This window comes from Helianthus annuus, chromosome 14, assembly GCF_002127325.2.
Source record: "Helianthus annuus cultivar XRQ/B chromosome 14, HanXRQr2.0-SUNRISE, whole genome shotgun sequence".
Taxonomy (NCBI): Eukaryota; Viridiplantae; Streptophyta; class Magnoliopsida; order Asterales; family Asteraceae; genus Helianthus; species Helianthus annuus.
This window is the reverse complement of record NC_035446.2, coordinates 138,336,485-138,355,035: the sequence shown is the minus strand read 5'-3', so window position 1 is coordinate 138,355,035 and position 18,551 is coordinate 138,336,485. Positions and strand designations below refer to the sequence as shown.

The 18,551-nt window shown below is 35.8% G+C and overlaps 2 protein-coding genes across 4 annotated transcripts; both read right to left on the bottom strand.

Moving 5' to 3' along the window:
• Positions 1-1,421: 1,421 nt before the first annotated feature.
• On the bottom strand, positions 1,422-7,195 carry LOC110903862 (protein trichome birefringence-like 19). The gene is made up of 2 exons (XM_022149660.2): positions 6,491-7,195; positions 1,422-2,358 (listed from the first exon to the last, which is right to left on the bottom strand). Exons 1-2 carry the CDS (start codon positions 6,965-6,967, stop codon positions 1,540-1,542), a joined length of 1,296 nt encoding a protein of 431 aa, XP_022005352.1. The 5' UTR covers positions 6,968-7,195; the 3' UTR covers positions 1,422-1,539.
• A 3,007-nt stretch (positions 7,196-10,202) lies between these two features.
• Positions 10,203-13,193, bottom strand: LOC110903860 (E3 ubiquitin-protein ligase CHFR). 3 transcript variants are annotated; one of them, XM_022149658.2, is made up of 8 exons: positions 13,063-13,193; positions 12,831-12,978; positions 12,599-12,732; positions 12,260-12,422; positions 11,286-11,432; positions 10,768-11,181; positions 10,495-10,674; positions 10,203-10,400 (listed from the first exon to the last, which is right to left on the bottom strand). In XM_022149658.2, the coding sequence occupies exons 2-8, from the start codon at positions 12,951-12,953 to the stop codon at positions 10,230-10,232; spliced, it is 1,332 nt and encodes a 443-aa protein (XP_022005350.1). In that variant the 5' UTR covers positions 12,954-12,978; positions 13,063-13,193; the 3' UTR covers positions 10,203-10,229. The 3 variants fall into 3 exon arrangements, with proteins under 3 accessions (XP_022005350.1, XP_022005351.1, XP_035839207.1); XM_022149659.2 differs by having other exon boundaries at positions 12,831-12,940; positions 13,063-13,168; XM_035983314.1 differs by having other exon boundaries at positions 12,831-13,165.
• Positions 13,194-18,551: the final 5,358 nt, after the last annotated feature.

Below are 18,551 nucleotides of genomic sequence, written 5' to 3'. Positions count from 1 at the left end.
CGGTTGAGGCAAATTCCCGTCACGAATTGGTCCTGGCTGGGTAGATGCTCAACAAATATAAGCCTCAAACACCTCTAGCTAGCCGGATTACTACAAAACAGATCACTGTTAGCATCACCACAATTAAAGAGAGGACTTCTTCCTATGACCAACTTTCATCATGAGAACAAGTATATGTAAGAAGAATACTTTAACGAGGATTCTCTACGGCGTGATGTTTGTAAAGGAACTTAATAGTTTTTATGATGGTTAAACTTTAGCCTCATCAGCGTAAATTGTTACGTTTAACATAACTAGAGGAGAGTATGTGACATCTATTAAGGAAATAAAAAAGGGGAAATTATAAAAATAAACAAAGTTGACCACCAAAATAGACATTGACAATAAAAAAAAAACAGTTCGGGTTATAAACCGGTTTAGGAGGAAAAATGTTTGAAACTATCAAATCGATCTACAGTCAGGTTCAAACCGGTTTGGGACCAAAAAAAAAAGACGGTTTTTGACATTTTTCAAATCGATTAGATCCAAACCAGTTTCAGAGAACGAGACTTTGAGTTGGTATACGAACTGGCGGGTTAGGTCGGGTCCAAACGGGTTTGGGCCAAATTGGGTTTTTGGTGAAGTGGGTCAGGTTATAAACCGGTTTGACGGGCCCAAAACAAGTTTCTTTTTCCCCTCTGTAAGTACCGGAGTCTGTCATCTGCAACCGCCGAGTGCCGAAAACTGCTCGGTGATCGATACTTTATGGAGAATGATCGCAGCCATAACACTCGAAACAAACGCTCAGTCTTTCCCTTAATGAAGGTATTGTATGATTATAAATCTGATATCTGGATTTTGTAGATTGAATTTGATAAGTCAATTATTTGGAGAAAATATCTACCTGACCGACATGTTTCTCAACTGCTTTGCTTTTTCGCTGTAACGTGTTTGAATGTTTAAGAAGAATGATTGTCGTAATGGTAGGCCCAGGCCACATAACACAGCTCACACAAGAAAACAGACAAAAACCTACAATTGAGTGGATGTTTTCATAATCTTAATTTCACATGAGTTTTCACTTTTCATCTACGCCCAATCTCCTTTATGAATTGTCAAATACATGTTAATATTGTACAACTGTAACAGTTTAGATGAAGACATTACATTGGGAGGAATATTTTGGGGGATAATTACAAAAAAATAGTCATTGTTGATCCAATATAGACATCCTTTTTAGACTTTTCGAAAGTAATCGGCTTAATTTCCACCGATCAGAAGTTACCACATTAGCTACACCTTTTCCGAGCGGATGAATGGCTTAGACGACACTTTTTTCGAGACGGCTGAATGGTTAAGCCTACACTTTTTGCCAGACGACTACATTGGAAATATTTTGGTCAACAACGACTATTTTGGTAATTTTGTACATTCATTGCAAGTGTATTTGTAAATAATACTTACTATAATCACTCTTGAAATCTTGCTTAAACATTTATGGACTAGATACAAATTCTAAAGATAGTGTAATTACATCTTTGAATCAAAGTTATACAAAATTCATCTGAGGTTCAGCTTTGTGGTGTTCCTCTGATATGTTTTCTCTATAAAACCTTCTCCTTCCATCTTTAACATTTCGAGCAAGAACTCGTTCCACGTGTCCACAGGGCCCGGCATGCACCAATGCACACAGTCTGCAAAACTTTTCTTATCACTCGCTGGATGTCCGAAATGGTTCGGGTGTCCGTCTGCCCTCAATATCATTGCATTACTGGTGTCCATCAATCTAAGTTTCAACCCCTTTTGTTCGGCTTCTTTTTGTGCTTCTTTGAACGCGTTCACTTGAGTAGAATACATCATTAACTTGTAACCGTCCAACCTCATTTCCTGCTTCGTGAAGGGTCTCGTTCTCACACAATTCCCTCCGTTGTTATACTCACCGTTCTCAAAATGTTGTGGTGAAAATGTTCTTAAAAATGTTAATCCTGTGTAGTTCTGGTGGTTTAGCAGGGTGGTGAAGGTTGTGTTGTATGCCCTCTGGTACGCGTCGTAAAGACTGATTTCTGTAATGTTTGGTTGATTGCAGAAATGACAACCAATAAGCTCACCCTTTTCGTAGTACATAAATGGTCGAAAAAACCACTGCCCGGCTGAAAATATGGCGATATCAATGTTATCTAGCTCTGATGTCCATACTTCTTCTGGCTCGTCTAAATACAGGTTCATTAGACTGTTGCGGCTGAATTTTTCAGGATGTGGATCTCTACTTGTGACCAACATAGGAGACCAGATTGCGACTAGTGTAAAATTGTAGGGAGGAAAGACCCATCTTTTGGTATCTGTATCATTTATATTTGTAACATCAATGGGATAAGCTTCCTGGTAATCAGAGACATCAGAATTAGTTTTTTTTCCAGTGTATTATACTATTATGGGGGGGGGGGGGGGGGGGGAGGTTATTGCACGGACCTCCCGGCCGCTGGAGTGATCCCACTCCACAAGCTAGTACCGTCCCAATACTGCCTGGCGGTGAATACCCTTGGCCCTGAGTTGATTCCGTTTCCTCTGGGAAGAGGTGTGTGGCTTGTGACCATCACTGGAGTCGAACCCGGGTCTCTTGGAAGAGAAAGGGTGGGACTGGCCAACTGGGCTACCCCAGTTGGTTTGTATTATACTATTATATACTATTAGAAAAACATAATTCATATGTTGTATCTGAATTTTAGCGGTCAAATGAGCGAGGTGATCCCGAGCTTAGCCAAGCTTGAGCTCAGTTTGCTTAATTTACGAGAGCGAGAGCTCTAAGTCTAAGGCTCAACCTCGGCTCTATTGTTATTTACAAAATATTTCATATTTTATTAGTACAAATATAAAATCATTTTTCTATAAAAATATAATTATAATTTAATAATAATAATAATAATAATAATAATATGTAGTTATTTTATGCATGTATATAATAATATTATTATGTAATTAAATATTTATCTATAAATTAAAAATTATTATCTTTATATAAACATGGGCTTGTTTAGGCGCGGGCCTAGTCAAGCTCGGTATGTGATGCTTGAACCCTAGCTTGTTTATTAAATGAGCTTCAATTCAGTTTGAGCTCGTTTAAGCCAAGTTTGTTTGTAGCTTTTAGCGAGTCGATCTTGAGTAGCTCATAAGTGGTTCAACTCGTTTACACCCCTAGTGTAAGTCCATATAGACTTTACTTTAAATGATTAAATGGTTATACTTGTAAGCATTTACAAGGAAAGTCTTTTTTCAGTGGCTGAATTACATAAGAAAAGGGACCTTTTCTTTAACTTTATAAAAGTTGAAGGCTTTAAACATGTAAAAATATAAAGACTTTAAAAGAAGTAAAATCCAAAGACCTTATCAGTAAGTTCATAAGTTAATATATACAAATCTTGCAACATGATTTAGTTCTGTTTTGTTATGTATTATTTTTCTGACCCACTTTTATCTCCATCTGCTACATCTTTCTATTTGTTTTTTTACTTTTGAGACTAGACGTTACTTTAACAAAGACTTGGCCATTTCTTGTCATTTTCTTTCTGCATGAACACTTTATCTTGTGTTTTATCCTCACAGGCTTATTACAAGAAAGCATCCAACTTTAATAAATTATTTCTACTATTTGGAGACCCATTCAAACAATAAAACGGATACTTGATGAATGATCATTGTAACGTACAATATGTCATCGTCACCACCGGGTATATTTTTGGCTGTTTTGTATAATTATGAATTATTAATCAACATAATAATTCACATTAGACTATTACTGATAATGCCGTTTCTTGTCATTGCTTTTCTCTATCTGGTGATACGTCTCTCTCTTAGTCTTATCTGTGTTTGTGTGTGTTTGGCTCTTGCCTCTATTCGTACGTCTCCCTTAGACTAAAGGGTATGGGGGCCGGCTGAGGCCCGGCTAGGACCGGCGCCGGTCCCCCACACCGCCCCCCTGGGCTCGGCTCGGCAAAAGCGACTCCCCACAACCGGAGGAGACGGGCCTGCTTTCTCTCACAATAACCTATACATACATACATACATACATATATATACATAAAGGGGCTCATCCCCCACCCCCCTAGGTCTATCCCCTCCAAGCCGAGCCTACGTGACGCTAACGTGGCGACCCATCCCCTTGGGGACGAGGCTCTCCATACCCTTTAGCCTTACTAAACCCCTTGTGGCTTTTTATGTATTGTCCCACATGTGGTTGCCACCACATAATATATATAATCATATATAGAGAGAGAGAAAAGTGAATATGGTGATGTCACGCACTAAAGTTTAGATGTGAAACCTTTTAAATCATGTCTTTTTGAGTAAATAGTTGTGATGTTATGCATAGTGGGTTAACTAAAAAGTGTATGCAGTATTTGTTTGTCATTTGCCCGTTTGAGTGTGTGTGTGGGGGGGGGGGGGTTTGTTTTGTTTGGCCTTTTGCCCAGTTGGGTCGGAGGCGTATTTTAATGAAATATACTTTTCAAAACAAAAAAAAAAACTAAAAAGTGTGACGTCACTCCCATGTTAACCCACTGTGCTTAATTAACCCACTCTTTCACAGGCGTTTAAAGGGTTAACTAAAACACAGTTAATTGTTAATCCTTTGTTAGTAAAATTTCATTTCCGTCTCTGAGGTTTGGCCATTTTTGCGACTATTGTCCAAATGTTTGTTTTTCACATTTGCATCCAAAAGGTTTGAAAACTTGTCATTTCATCCGGCTCGTCAACTCCATCCATTTTTCTCCATTAAGTCAGGGGTATTTTCATTTTTTGCGACTTAATGGACAATTCGATCTTTTAGATACTTGTACATTATGCTAAATGCTTGTACGTAAAGTGAAAAATACTGAATTGCCCTTTAAGTTAACAAAAAAGACGAAAATACCCCTGACTTAACGGAGAAAAATGGATGCAGATAACGAACCGGATGAAAATGACAAGATTTCAAACTTTTTGGATCGAGATACAAAAAAACAAACCTTTGGACGAAAGTCGCAAAGTTGGCCAAATCTCAGGGACGAAAATGGCATTTTAGTCATTTTTTGATTGGTTAGATTGTGATTTGGGCCCCACACCCAAGCCCTCACGCCCGTTAATGGTATAACGAAAAGGAGGGCATGAGGCCCATTGACGCCCCTCATATTGTTCTAGTAATCGGTTAATGATGAAATGGTTGTGACGTGGAGGTCCATTGACGCCCCACTGCATTTAGTCTAAAACAAAATAAAATTTTGATATAGAGAGTAAAGTTTAGGAAAACTACTTTGTCGGTATTAAACCAAAAAAGATGTAGTTGTTAAGCAAATTAGCCAAAACGACGTAACTTTTGAGGGGCTTTGCGTCTAAGCTTAGGTGCGTGTGTACAAGTACATGCTACATCTAACTTATAATAAAAGGCTCCAAATAATGACACATGGCATTCTCTCTTTTAACCTCATAAATTTTATTTATAATTATTTAATAAATTTCTTTTAATATTAATATTAATATTAATATTAACATTAATAACTAATATATAGATATCATTTATTTTTATCCTTATCTTTATCTAAGATTAATAAATAACTTCAATTTTACAATTTAGACCCTTTGTTTTTTTACTTTTAACCCAAAGTTTTTCATCTTTTGCAATTTAATCCCAACTCGTTTTTATTTTCAATTTTGGTCCACCATACTTATCATCTTTCCCTTCTAAATTTTGTAAGTTAATGCACCGCAACGTGTGGGGGGGGTTCAACATTTTTTTCGTATATTTTTTCCCGATTGACTGGCCCGTCGCAGCACATCTATTTTTCTCTGTTTAACAAGTTCGACCAACGCGCAGGTCCTGGATTAACTCGGTTATTTTTTTCTATGTTTTACGTTTCGGATTATATTCTCTGCAACGAGCGTTCGTGATTCAAAGATTTCGTGTCTGCTTTTCGCTCGGCGTTATTTTGTTCGTTTTTTATTTAAGTTGTTTTTACGAGCTTTTCCGGTGTTGGTGGTCACTGTCAGTGGTATAGCTTTGGTACTACTTGACACAGTTTTACAACAACCGCTGCAACGCACGGGCTTAATACTAGTACATAATAAAGGTCGCTATATGGCCATGTGGGTGATCTTAAATGCCATATTTATCTTTTTCGTAGCCCAAATATATGTAAGCCTCAAAAGGCTTGGACCATCAAGGGTATGGTCTTTAATCTTGATACTTGATTAAAACAGACAAAATGCTAGATAACAAAATATTACTTGTCAGTGTACCACCACGGCTCCACTAGCTTTTGCTATCAAAGTAAAAATTATCCGACCCACCACTAGTTAAACTATACAAAGTATGCCAATATGTCATTTTATATACATGTATATACGTATTTATCTTTTCTTAATTAGAGTATTTTATTAATAATCCGCCATTTTTGAATGCTAAACTAGTTATGCATGCTGATAAATTTAACACTTAATGACTTAATACTATGAATTATTAGGGATTATTTTGAAAACTTACACTAGCTAACATGCAAACCAATGATTGCATTTGGTTTCTTCCTACCGAGTCGCCGATAAAGGCCAAGCGTTTCCCTCTGACAGCCTCCAAGAACTCAACCGCGTCAAATTCAGGTAAATCGCATTTATCTGGCTGCCACCTCCACTTCAAGTAATCAGTATCCGGCCTCCCATACTTCATACAATTTTGTCGATCATCGATGATGCACTTTGTTTCATTCGTATAGTACGTTTCCCTCTCATCATCAAACACCCAAGTGCCCTGAAAAACGTTACACTTGTCATCATCACCCGTTGAGTCTCCTGCCGGTGTGGCAGGATTAATCAACGGGTGGTCGGAAAAGTTTCCAACATATAGATGGATTGTGATTAATAGGGCTAGGGTGGTTATAGGGAGGATGAAGTGCTTGGTGTTGATGAGTGGTTTGTGGAGGTTGCCATTGGTGGTGGTGGGAAGTTCAATAGGATTGGACTTCATTGGTGGAAATAAGTTGGGATTCAGTTTGATAGGCTTTTTTATATACTCACTCAAAGTGTTGATGGTGACAAATATTAACAAATCATTAGTTCATTACCCTTTAAATAAAATTATAAAAAGAAATAAATAAATATTTCATAATGATAAATATTTGTATGAGCTGGATAGCAAATCATTACCCTTTTAAGGACAAACTTTGGAGAATAATCTTGTTTTCCTTTTTTCCCCACCATAGCAAGATACAGAAACTTGTAAAAAAAGTGGATTATGTTGTTTTTGAAGCAAGGGTATTTTAGTAATTTTTCATTGTTAGTGGTGGTATTTATATATTTTATTATAGATATTGGACGACACAAGTCGTAGCAGACATAAGCATCTGTAAGACCAACTTCTGTATGATTACCAACTACTAACCCTCACATGGTGAAGATAGTTTATAAATTATACCTCGACATATGTTCTTGCCAGAGATAAATGGTTTGTTTTCATGTGGTTATTGCATCAAGACATTGTACTTTGTGCATTACTTTTGTACATCGAGGATGGGTTATAAAGCCGAAAGAAACTTTTGTATTATGTTATCTTGCAAATAATACTTTTTTTTTTGTAAAAATTTAAAAGGCATTCGTGTTGGTGGTTTTTTTAATATGGATTGACAGACAGACATTGAAAATATATAAAAGAATTTTTTTGAGTTTTAATTGTAAAAGTGCATATGTTGGGTGAGGTCCATATGGTCAATCATGACATTGGTTTTACATATGAGTTGGGTTAAGTTGCCTCCCCATGTTCCCTTTTGGCAAATCAATTCTATATATATTGTAGATGAATGCTTTTGGCCATGTGGAATAACTTGAGTCACCTTCGTTCTTCTTTTCTTTTCTTTTTGAAATTTATTAATTTATTAATAAATTAATGGCGTGGGTCGGGTAGCGTGTCCGGACATACACGTTTTCGCACAATTTATAAATTTATTCTTCTGCTTTCCAAGAGTAACGGAGTTTTGATAGTTGTTTATCATGTTAAGAAAATAAACCTATCAATTGCCAAATAAGGGTTATTGCTAAAACGTCTTCATCTCGTAAGTTCATTTCAAATGTTGATTGCCTCAGATGTGAAATGGATCAAAGAGGTGTTGTCGTTTTGATGGTTGCTTTAAATATGAGTAACCTCACAATTAATTCGTTAATACTTCTAATCTTTTAATCACTCCACCTTAACGTGTAATTTTTTTCTTAAAGACTTAATTTTAATTAATATTTTGAGTGATGATCGATTACCAACACAAAGGGAGAGAATCATAGAATAGTATGAATGAACATATAATTGTTTATGCTTATCTTGATGAGGTTTGTTTTTTCACCTTTAATCAACTAAAAATAGAAAAAGAAGCATCATCTTAATAGAATACTTTACATTAATTGTATACAATGGATGCTAACAACCACTTTATTCATTTTAAGTGTCGGTGACCATGAACGTTTGCAATATGTGGTTTTATAATCTCTACGGGTCGATATTATCACTTTATTAAATTTCAATTTAATTATGCTTTAATGGTAGGAGCCAATCCTTTTCAATCTTTTTTAATATTTAGTCATATCGGCCCAACTATATTTGATTTAAATAATATAATTTCCTGACTATAAGCTTTTGTTTTTTGAATTTACAAAATATCACATATAATTAAAGTGTATTTTAAGAAATTAATAGATTAAGGGTTAGTTAACGTACAATTGGCCTTAACGTACAATGTGTACGTGATGAAAATATAACATGCAGATTTTAGGTTATAACATGCGGATTTTATGCCCAACACTTGATGTTTTATAACATGCGAATTTTAGGCTATAACCTGTGGCTTTTATTACTAACACCTAATGTTTTATAACATGCGGATTTAAGGTCTTTCAAGATACGGATTTATGGTTTTTGAGGTTTATAACGTGCGGAATTCTCATCGCGTACGCTCAAACGTTAAGGTCAATTGTACAGTACACTTTCTCTATATGCATTTGAAACTTATATTTTGAATTAAATATATATTAAGGTGTATTTTAAGAACTTAGTAGATTATATGCATTAGAAACTTATATTTTGAATTAAACATATACTTATTTTCAAAACAACTGAAAGAGGATACTTGTAATTATGAGTATATATTATGAAAGCTGTTATTATAACTTAATAGGAGTGCATTCATAAACTGTTATATAATAACTTAATAGGAATGCATCCATAAACAAGTAATACAATATTACAAAACAATGAACGTGTCTTAGTTGGCTAGTTGGATAAGCCCAAATGTTCTGAATGTTATGTATCTCATAAGATATACGAGAACAATTTATAAAAATTAAAAATTAAAAAAAAAACATGTTTATTTACGTACAAAAGAAAACGAAAAAAGACCAAAGAGAAATTAGTATTATAATCCATGTGCATTTTATTTTAGAACTATTTTAATGAGTAAATAAATAAATACCCCACCAAGCATTGGGTTCTTCCTAGTTCCTAACACGATTCTGTTTGATTAAAGTACAAACGAGTTAATGAGTTCGAATTTAAGAATCATTAGCTAAGTTCAAGCTTAATTTAATAACTTAAAAAGCTCAAAAGGGTTAAGCTCGAGCGCTTGATTCGCTTAAAAATCTTTGTTAGAAATATACTCAGTTCAACTCAATTTTAAAAATCAACAAACTTCAATTTGAATAATAAGCTTGATTCAAGCCAAACCAAATAAACTGATATAACATAATGAACTCGTTTGCCCCCTAGTTACATAAATATCAACACTTGTTTGTTACTTTAAAGATATAATTGGAAACAATAGTAAACCAAGATATCTACAAAAGCTGGATGCATTTGAAACAGTTGTATATATTGGGCCAGGGTTACACTTTTTAATTAAAAACCGGCCACTTATTTTGAAAAAGAAAAAATGATTAAAAAATATAAATACCAAAAACGGCCACTTATTTTGAAAAAGAAAAAATTATTAAAAAAACATAAATACCAAAAAGATAAAACAAGATGATAAAATATATTATGGAACACCAGGTTACTAAGTAATAATAACAAACTAATCAAGCCTACCCTCTTGCTGGGCTGGGCTCAAATGCGCCTAACAGCTTCTGGACAACTTACTTGAAACAGAACAAGATCTCAAAATTTAAGCATACAGATTAACATCATTGTTTCCATAATGATATCATATTTGATAACATACCTCTGGCCGTATAACAATATCATTGAATGAAATTTAACGTACATATCGCATTCGAAGATCCTTGCATTGGACACAAACCCATGGAATTTGTGGTGGATCCAAACAATAAGAATGCACGCAACGAATTTGACAACTATGACAACTTATTAAAAGTTCCTCAGGCTCACGGCAACTGCACTGGTAACAAACTGGCGTTGGTGGTGGCTGTTCATCACAAAAATAAACCAATATTTAATCATAAACACAACCTAGTATAACCCAATAGTCAACCATAACAATAAAAAGAACAAAGATTTACCATATTTTGATGTATAGATGATTCACCATGTGGAATAATGTATACATCCATTAATGGACAGTTGTTAGGAATTGTCTGAGAGTATATTTTCTGATCAGAAGATTCAGCATCTTCCATCTTTTGTATGCTATAAAATTTGCCTTTGCATAAAGGGCATGTGGAAACTTTTTTCATTGAAGCCTGTATATACAATATATATAGTTATATCGTCGTTACTTGTGTTCTAAGAAACTGTCAAGTGTAAAGGATTATGAACGAAGGATAAAATGATACCATATGATCTGCCCAGTTCTGTATGCATGAAAAACAAAAGCGATGTCCACATGGCAGAACTCCTCTAGTTGAACTATATTCTGTCCAGCATATCACACATGATAAAAGCACTTCTTTGGACAATCTGGGATTATATTCCATTTTATCACAGTCGCCATGATCAACTTCTGTATAGTGATCTTCACGACTAGAAGTTGTACCCAAATCTTCGATCTCTTCCAATATCAAATTTCTTCGTTTCCCATGATTATGAAACCTAGTTTCATGATGTGGTCTTCTTTCATGTTTCCGAGAATAATCTGAATGTTTGAAACCTTCCTCGGATTCGGAAGATGATAACTCGTTATACGTATTTTTATGTATCAGCCTGCGATTTCTTCTGGAGGGTTCACCTATGGTAGTGTTTTTCCTTTTCTGATTCATACAATGTGAAGAGGAAAGTGTAAAACTTAAAAAACAAATTCTGGAAATTAGTTTTTCATATAACTAAATAGCTATAGTGATTTTAACTAATATACCTCTATGCTTTTCAAGCCAAATGAAGGAGACTCCTCTAAACAGTATTTGTTTTTCAATAAGTCATCTTGCTTTGAGCATCTCTTAGTGCCTTTTTTCTTTAATCTATTTGAACGATCCTTGTTCTGTCTCGTATCAGGAAGCAGATTCTACATCCAAAATATCATGGAGAATAATAAGTACTTAAACTGTTATCCGGAAATTATCCAAGAAAATCATCAGGCCCAAGCACGCAGCATCTAAACAGTTTATATCTATCAACGGCATTTATAAAGGAAGAAAACCAATGCTGAAAGTGAAAAATTAAAGAAAAATACAAGGTGGGAGGCCTAATAAATTGTAAACAAAAAAATGGAAGGAACAATGCACTTAATCATATGCAGATTAGTAAACGCTATACTTGTATATATAAACTGAGAGCAAAAAAAATACATAGCTAAAAAGCATCGCGATTTGCGTGTCATATATGTTTTGAACCAACTGTAGCATATGTTATTCAGATTCAGGTATGCATCAGATCATCAGCTAAAATCTATCTGTTTATACTCAATTATATATGTTATGTATGTGGCCTGTCATCTAAATCAATTTCCAAACATGTCAAAGTTTTTAGATAATCAATACAGAGGATTAAGTGGCGCATAAGAGAGGCAGGTTGGCTCCTGATAAACACAAACTAAGTTCCATAGGCATGCTGAGATGATCAAACATATCGTCTCCTAATTTCATCAGTTCATAGTTTTACTGTAAGCAATGCCATGCCTACATTGCCTTGTAACCCTCGTTAAATATGCTCACAGCCCGTTAATGACTTAAAAAGACAATCTTTCATGTTGATATCATACCATCTGATTTGATAATTAAAACGCATGTAGTGTCTGAGTCCGAGCTAATCAAGTTTTGGCAACAGATTCATATAGAGTGTAGAAACATAAAGAATCTCAAGTTTCAAAAGAGTCAAGAGGTTGAATCTAACCTCTTTCAACAACCAAGAATCAGTCCACTCATCATCCCCACATTCGATGTCGATGACAGGCGTTTTGGAGAAGTTTCTATTGTTAGATACTTCACCGAGCACACTTCTAACTTCACTAGCAGCATTCGGGATCTCCAACAGCAAGGGCCCCACCTCATATCCACTACAAATATTGAAACCAAATCACATTTCAATAAACTCCTAAGTTCATCCCTAGATCCATAACACAAATGACAGAACTCTTCTATCCAAAATATAAAATCACAAAAGTGAAACTAAAGTTTAGTGCAAACAACTAATAACATTCATGTTAAAACCTAAAAGCCTCGCTAACCATACCATTGCTTCATATAGGGCCGCTCCGAGACACGCCTGCCTTGCTTTATACACTCCTCAATCCAACGATGATTCACCACAATTGTCTTAAACTTCTTAGCAAGTTCATATTTTTTGCCTTCAAATTTGTGACACACCTAATCAACCAAGCAGAATCATACAACATTCAAAGTTACATAACCATTTATATATATCTCATCTCAAACAGTAAATTAGGGTTCTAAGAAGAACTTACCAGATGCGTGGTAGAGGAATTCATTGCTCCAACATAACTTGCACTGGCTTGAGATATGAGTTTGATAAGCTTAAATCTCTCTGATCCATGGTATCCGCTAACTGTTGCGACTACCAGATCCATAATTCGAACAAGAGTAAACGGAATCCTGAAATTAGGCGTTAGGGTTTGATGAACACAAAATTTGTTGTTGAAAAGCAAAGCAAAGCAAAATTGAAACCCTAAACTGCACCGTAATATAGAGAGATGCGGAGTGCTGTGGAGCAAGATCGTTAGTTTGCAATCGACGACGGTGGCGCAGAGGCTTAGCGGGAAGTTGAAATTTTGAATAGTGGTCGTGAGTTAACTTCCCTTTAACCAATGTTTTTTTTTTTTTTTTTTTTTAGTGAATTTTAAGGATTTTCCTTTATCTTTATACCCATTTTCAGGCGCTGTCCTTTATGTTTAAAATTGACGAGTTTTGTCATTTATGTTTTCACATCATACACGTTTTGTCCTTTAGGCCTAACCCAGTTAGTTTTTTCAGTTAAATTTGGTCATGTGCTTTGCACATGAGGACATTTTTGTCAATTCAAAGGTAAGTTGTCCTCATGTGTAGGGCTGGCAATTCTGACACGAACACGATAACACGACACGAACCTACACGAAGTTATCATGTTTCGTGTTTAGCCTTAACAGGTTTCGTGTCTAAACAGGTCGACACGATAAGACCTTAACAGGTTTCGTGTCTAAACAGGTTAAAACCCGTTAACCTGTTAAGACCCGTTAAGTACATGTTAATAATTAAAAATTAAAAAAATATAATATGTGGGTGTGGACATGTGGTCATCAGTCGTGGGACTTGGGATGAATTATACACAAATACACGCGGGTCTTTTTCCACAATCCAAACCCTGATTTTTAAATCTCTCTTACAAACACTACCATTTCCAATTAAGTTCACAGCTTCCCCAATTCGATCGTGTTCGTATCTTAAACAGGTCGTGTTCGTGTCTTAACAGGTCGTGTGCATGTCTTAAACATGTCGTGTTCGTGTCTTAACAAGTCGTGTTTGTGTCTTAAACAGGTCGTATGATACGTTGGTAATTTTTTCGTGTCTTAACAGGTCGTTTCATGTAACCTGTTTATTAACAGGTTCGTGTTCGTGTTTTGAAAATCTGACACGATAAGATTTCGTGTCGTGTTTATGTTTACGTGTTTCGGGTTCGTGTCTTATTGTGTTCGTGTCTTAACAGATCAGGTTGACCCGTTATGCCAGCCCTACTCATGTGCTCCTTTATGTTTTCACATCATACACGTTTTGTCCTTTAGGCCTAACCCAGTTAGTTTTTTCAGTTAAATTTGGTCATGTGCTTTGCACTTGAGGGCATTTTTGTCAATTCAAAGGTAAATGCCCTCAAGTGCAAAGCATATGACTAAATTTAACTGAAAAAACTAACTGAATTAGGCTTAAAGGACAAAACATGTATGATATGAAAACATAAAGGACAAAACTCGTCAATTTTAAACATAAATGACAGCGCCTGAAAATGGGTATAAAGATAAAGGACAATACTTGAAATTCACTCTTTTTTTTTTGTCATGAGTAGGTTAATTAAATGCAAATCTCAATTAACATTAATAATTAATTGAATTTTAGAAAGGTTTGATTTTTTTTGAACCGCAAACACTTCTATATAAATATAGAACCGGTCTAGCAAAAAAGTGAAACCCGTAATTACAAGATTACATCAACGAATATTGAAATCACACCATCTACCCCAAATTACATTAAATTCCGATCTACTACGCAACCAAATAAAAGACTCTTCTTTGATGTCCTCCACTATATTCCAAACCGGAATGAAAGCATTATTGAAGTCCTTTGTATTCCTGGCCTTCCAAACGTTCCATAAAGTCATCAAGAGGATTGCGCCTAACAGGAGCTAAAGATGAATTTAAAATTAAAATTAAAATCATGATTGACTAAATATTCACTATTGTATCTATTTTTGTACAGGAGATATTCTCATATGTTTAGTCTGGTTGTCAAGGCCTAAACAATTTGAGTGGTACTTAGTCTTACCACAATCTACAATTGGCAACTTCGCCAACTCGATGTAAATAATGCATTTCTAAACGGACATCTAAGCGAAACCGTTTACATGGAACAACTGTCGGGCTTGTGGACACCAAGCTTCCAAATTATGTGTGTCGAATTAAACGTGCCCTTTACGGACTCAAACAAGCTCCTCAAGCTTGGTTTCAATGATTGAGTTCATTTCTTATTACACTCGGTTTTATTGTAGTCGAGCTGACCCTTCTCTTTTTGTCTACAAAACCAACAACGTATTAATCTATCTACTTGTATATGTAGATGATATAATACTCACAGACAATAATTCAAATGTTATCAAAGTCTTCACAGATCGTCTAGACAAAAAGTTCAAAATAAAAGAGTTGGGCACTTTAAACTATTTTCTTGGTCTATAAGTCATTTCAAACTCTTCTGGACTCTTTCTTAGTCAAGCCAAATATGCCTATTACATCCTCTCTAGAGCGGGTCTTCTAGATGCCAAACTAGTTGCCACACCCCTCACCACAACTGACACCTTTACATCCTCTGGTACAACGTTTCATGACCCGACCCTTTTCCGCTCATTAGTCGAAGCTCTTCAATACCTCACCATCACCCGCCTTGACCTATCGTATGCGATAAATCAAGCCAGCCAATTCCTTCACAATCCAACAACTTGTCATTTCAATTTGGTAAAGAGAATTCTGCGTTACGTCAAAATAACACTTTCTTATGGTTTAGCCTTTGACAGACTCGTAAAAACATCTATGGTTGGATATTCTGATGCCGATCGAGCACGTTGCATAGAGACAAGACGTTCCACTTACGGTTATTCTACCTATCCTGGGGGAAACTTGGTCTCTTGGAGTGCAAAGAAACAACCAACAGTTGCCCGCTCGAGACTCGAGTTGCGAGTCTGAGTATCGGCCCATGGCAAACACCACAGCTGGAATCATTTTGTTAATTCACCTTCTTCGTGAACTGCATGCGCTTCCGATAGATCGTCCAACTCTTTTATGTGACAACAAAAATGCTTTATTTCTAAGCTAAAACCCAATATCTCATAAACGAGCCAAGCACATTGATATTGATTATCACTTCATTAGAGAATTGGTCTCAGTCGGCCGGTTACATACAAAGTTTGTTCTGGCCACGCTCCAGGTAGCCGACATCTTCACCAAGAGCTTACTGAGACCTCTTTTTGAATGATTTCGCACCAAGCTCCACGTTAGACGCCTACTAGTTCGCTTGAAGGGGGTAACAGGCGCTAAAGATGATTTTAAAATTACAATCATGATTGACTAAATATTCACTGTTGTACATGAAATGTTCTCTCTAAATTTCTTGTCCATTCATCATGTATATATTTTGCATTACTGTGAATAAAATACTCATCCCTTTTGGACTCTTTAGCGCCAATAGTCTTTTGCCAATCTTCCGACCCCACCAAGTTTTGGAGGATATGAAGAAGTGTTTTCCAATTGATCCCGTGAATCGAAATAGGCATTTTGAGCCGCACCAGGATATTCCACCACACCGCTCTTGCAAAACAACAAGACAGCGCCATATGCTAGACAAATTCAACGTTTAGACCACATCTTCCACATTTCTGATCCAAGTGCCCCATGACTCTTTGAGCCAAATCCTCTTTAACCACTACCTTTCTAAGTGCCACACGCCAACCAAAATAACTTACTTTAAGTGGCACCCCAATTATTCCAAAGATCCCATTTTTCAGTCGGTTCCGTGTTTCTTTTACCCGCGAACTAGTGAAATTGAAAGAACCTCGTCTAAACTCTGAAGTGTCATTCCATCTCCACCTATCCTCTTTGTCACCCAGACCCAGGTTCACTGAATTCAGCTTAGACATTAACCTGTTAAATTGCTCCCATTCAATCGAATAAGATGGGCCAGCAGTCCACTCCCGTACCCAAAATCATGCCATCAAGATGTTGTAAAACCCCAAAGATACAAGTTTACAAAACTACGTCGTGTACGTTAAAATCATGCAATCTCTCCCACTTTAAATTTTTTAGCTTCAATATACACTTAATCGACATGAATGTTTGTTATTTTATGTCCTCTACTGTTTTGTTGAATGGAATAAACTTTTGATTGAACTTTTTGTCGTTTCTTGCCTTCCAAATGTGCCATTTGGTTGATATTGTAATCGTGCCAATGACGTTATTCAATGTCTTCGAACCCCTTGTCGTGTTGACCCATTCAAGAGTTTGACATCAAGACTCCATGGATCCCTGGTAGCTATAGTCATACCCACACGTGCCACCAAATCGCTTTAGCCCAAATGCATGAGACTAGAATATGCTTAGACATTTCTTTTCTGATGCCACACCTACATCTTCCAAATCCACTTTTCTTTTCCTAATAACTTCTTTTGATGGTATCATTTGATACACATTTCCATTACAATTAGGTTGCATGTTTTTTTTGTATTTTTTAAGAACCATTTGAGTTTAATGAAAGTAAGAAGAATTGGGATAAGATATACCATTTGGTGTTTTCATTAAGAGTCCTTATGTCGCCTAGTAAGGTTTCCATCACCGTGGATGACCATATGCAGGCCTTAAACGACAAATTGGACCAAGTAATCACAATCACAACTAGGGTTGTTCAACTTCGGATATAAAAAATTTTTCGCATAATTCTAGTCATTATCTGAATATGTATCCCAAATTTCGGATACGAATTTTGGGTGGTAAAACAAATATCTAAATATTTAAACAATAATTATTATAGTAAACTGATATTTGCGTCCCTGTGATCCGGATCAAAATGATGGTTGAATCCCTAATTCTCGAAAATTGATTGTTGGGTCCTTCTCTTCCCAAATTTGTATATTCATCCTGGGCTCAAACATCCGTCAACCTAACATTATAACTAAAGGGTATTTTCATCCTTTTATGTTGATTGCTAGGGGTATTATAGTTTTTTGCACTATTGTTGTTGTTATATTACACACACACAAAAATCGCAAATCCACTTTAGAAGATCGGAGCACAGAAGCCCAACACAACCATCGAATCGCTGGAGAAGAAAGACGAATACAACATATTTGGACATAGTTCGTTGTTTTCTCGCGACGCGACGAACATAACGATATTATTTGAAATATTTAATCATGTCCTATGATTGCAAGACTTTACGTGACCTATTCATGCATCAATTAAGTCATAACGAACGCAATTAAATGTATAATTAAGTTGTTAAGTTGTACGGAATTACCATTATTTTTGCCAGTTGTCACACTTTCCTTGACCGAAAGCCTCCACATTCCCAACAATCTACCAGTTGGAAGCTTTGCACATTCTTGAAACTTTCATCCAACTAAGAAGAGAGTAGAGAGAGATGGGGGGTGGGTGTGGATAGGTCTGATATAATAAAAATATAATACTTAGATGCGGAAAGACTGAAATGTTAATTAAAAAAAAAAAAAAACCCTTCAATAGACGACACTTTATAACCCAGTTAGACGTTTAAATGAAAATGGCAAAAAGTTGCAAAAGTGAAGGAAGATATGGTACAAAAAAGTCATTTTTGATGAGAATGACAAACAACACCATGAATGCAAGTTTAAAACACCATGCGTAGAACATACGACTAACACATACTGGACTACAGGTTTAAAACACCACACAATAGATTTT

Excerpts from the sequence above, each read along its gene's own strand:
- LOC110903862 (XM_022149660.2), bottom strand. The coding sequence starts at position 6,967 with ATGAAGTCCAATCCTATTGAACTTCCCACCACCACCAATGGCAACCTC. Across the intron at positions 2,359-6,490 it reads TGGTTTGCATGTTAGCTAGT|GAAGCTTATCCCATTGATGT; the intron begins GTAAGTTTTCAA and ends TCTGATTACCAG.
- LOC110903860 (XM_022149658.2), bottom strand. The coding sequence starts at position 12,953 with ATGGATCTGGTAGTCGCAACAGTTAGCGGATACCATGGATCAGAGAGA. Across the intron at positions 11,433-12,259 it reads ATTCTTGGTTGTTGAAAGAG|AATCTGCTTCCTGATACGAG; the intron begins GTTAGATTCAAC and ends TTTTGGATGTAG. Across the intron at positions 11,182-11,285 it reads TTGGCTTGAAAAGCATAGAG|AAAAGGAAAAACACTACCAT; the intron begins GTATATTAGTTA and ends TGTATGAATCAG.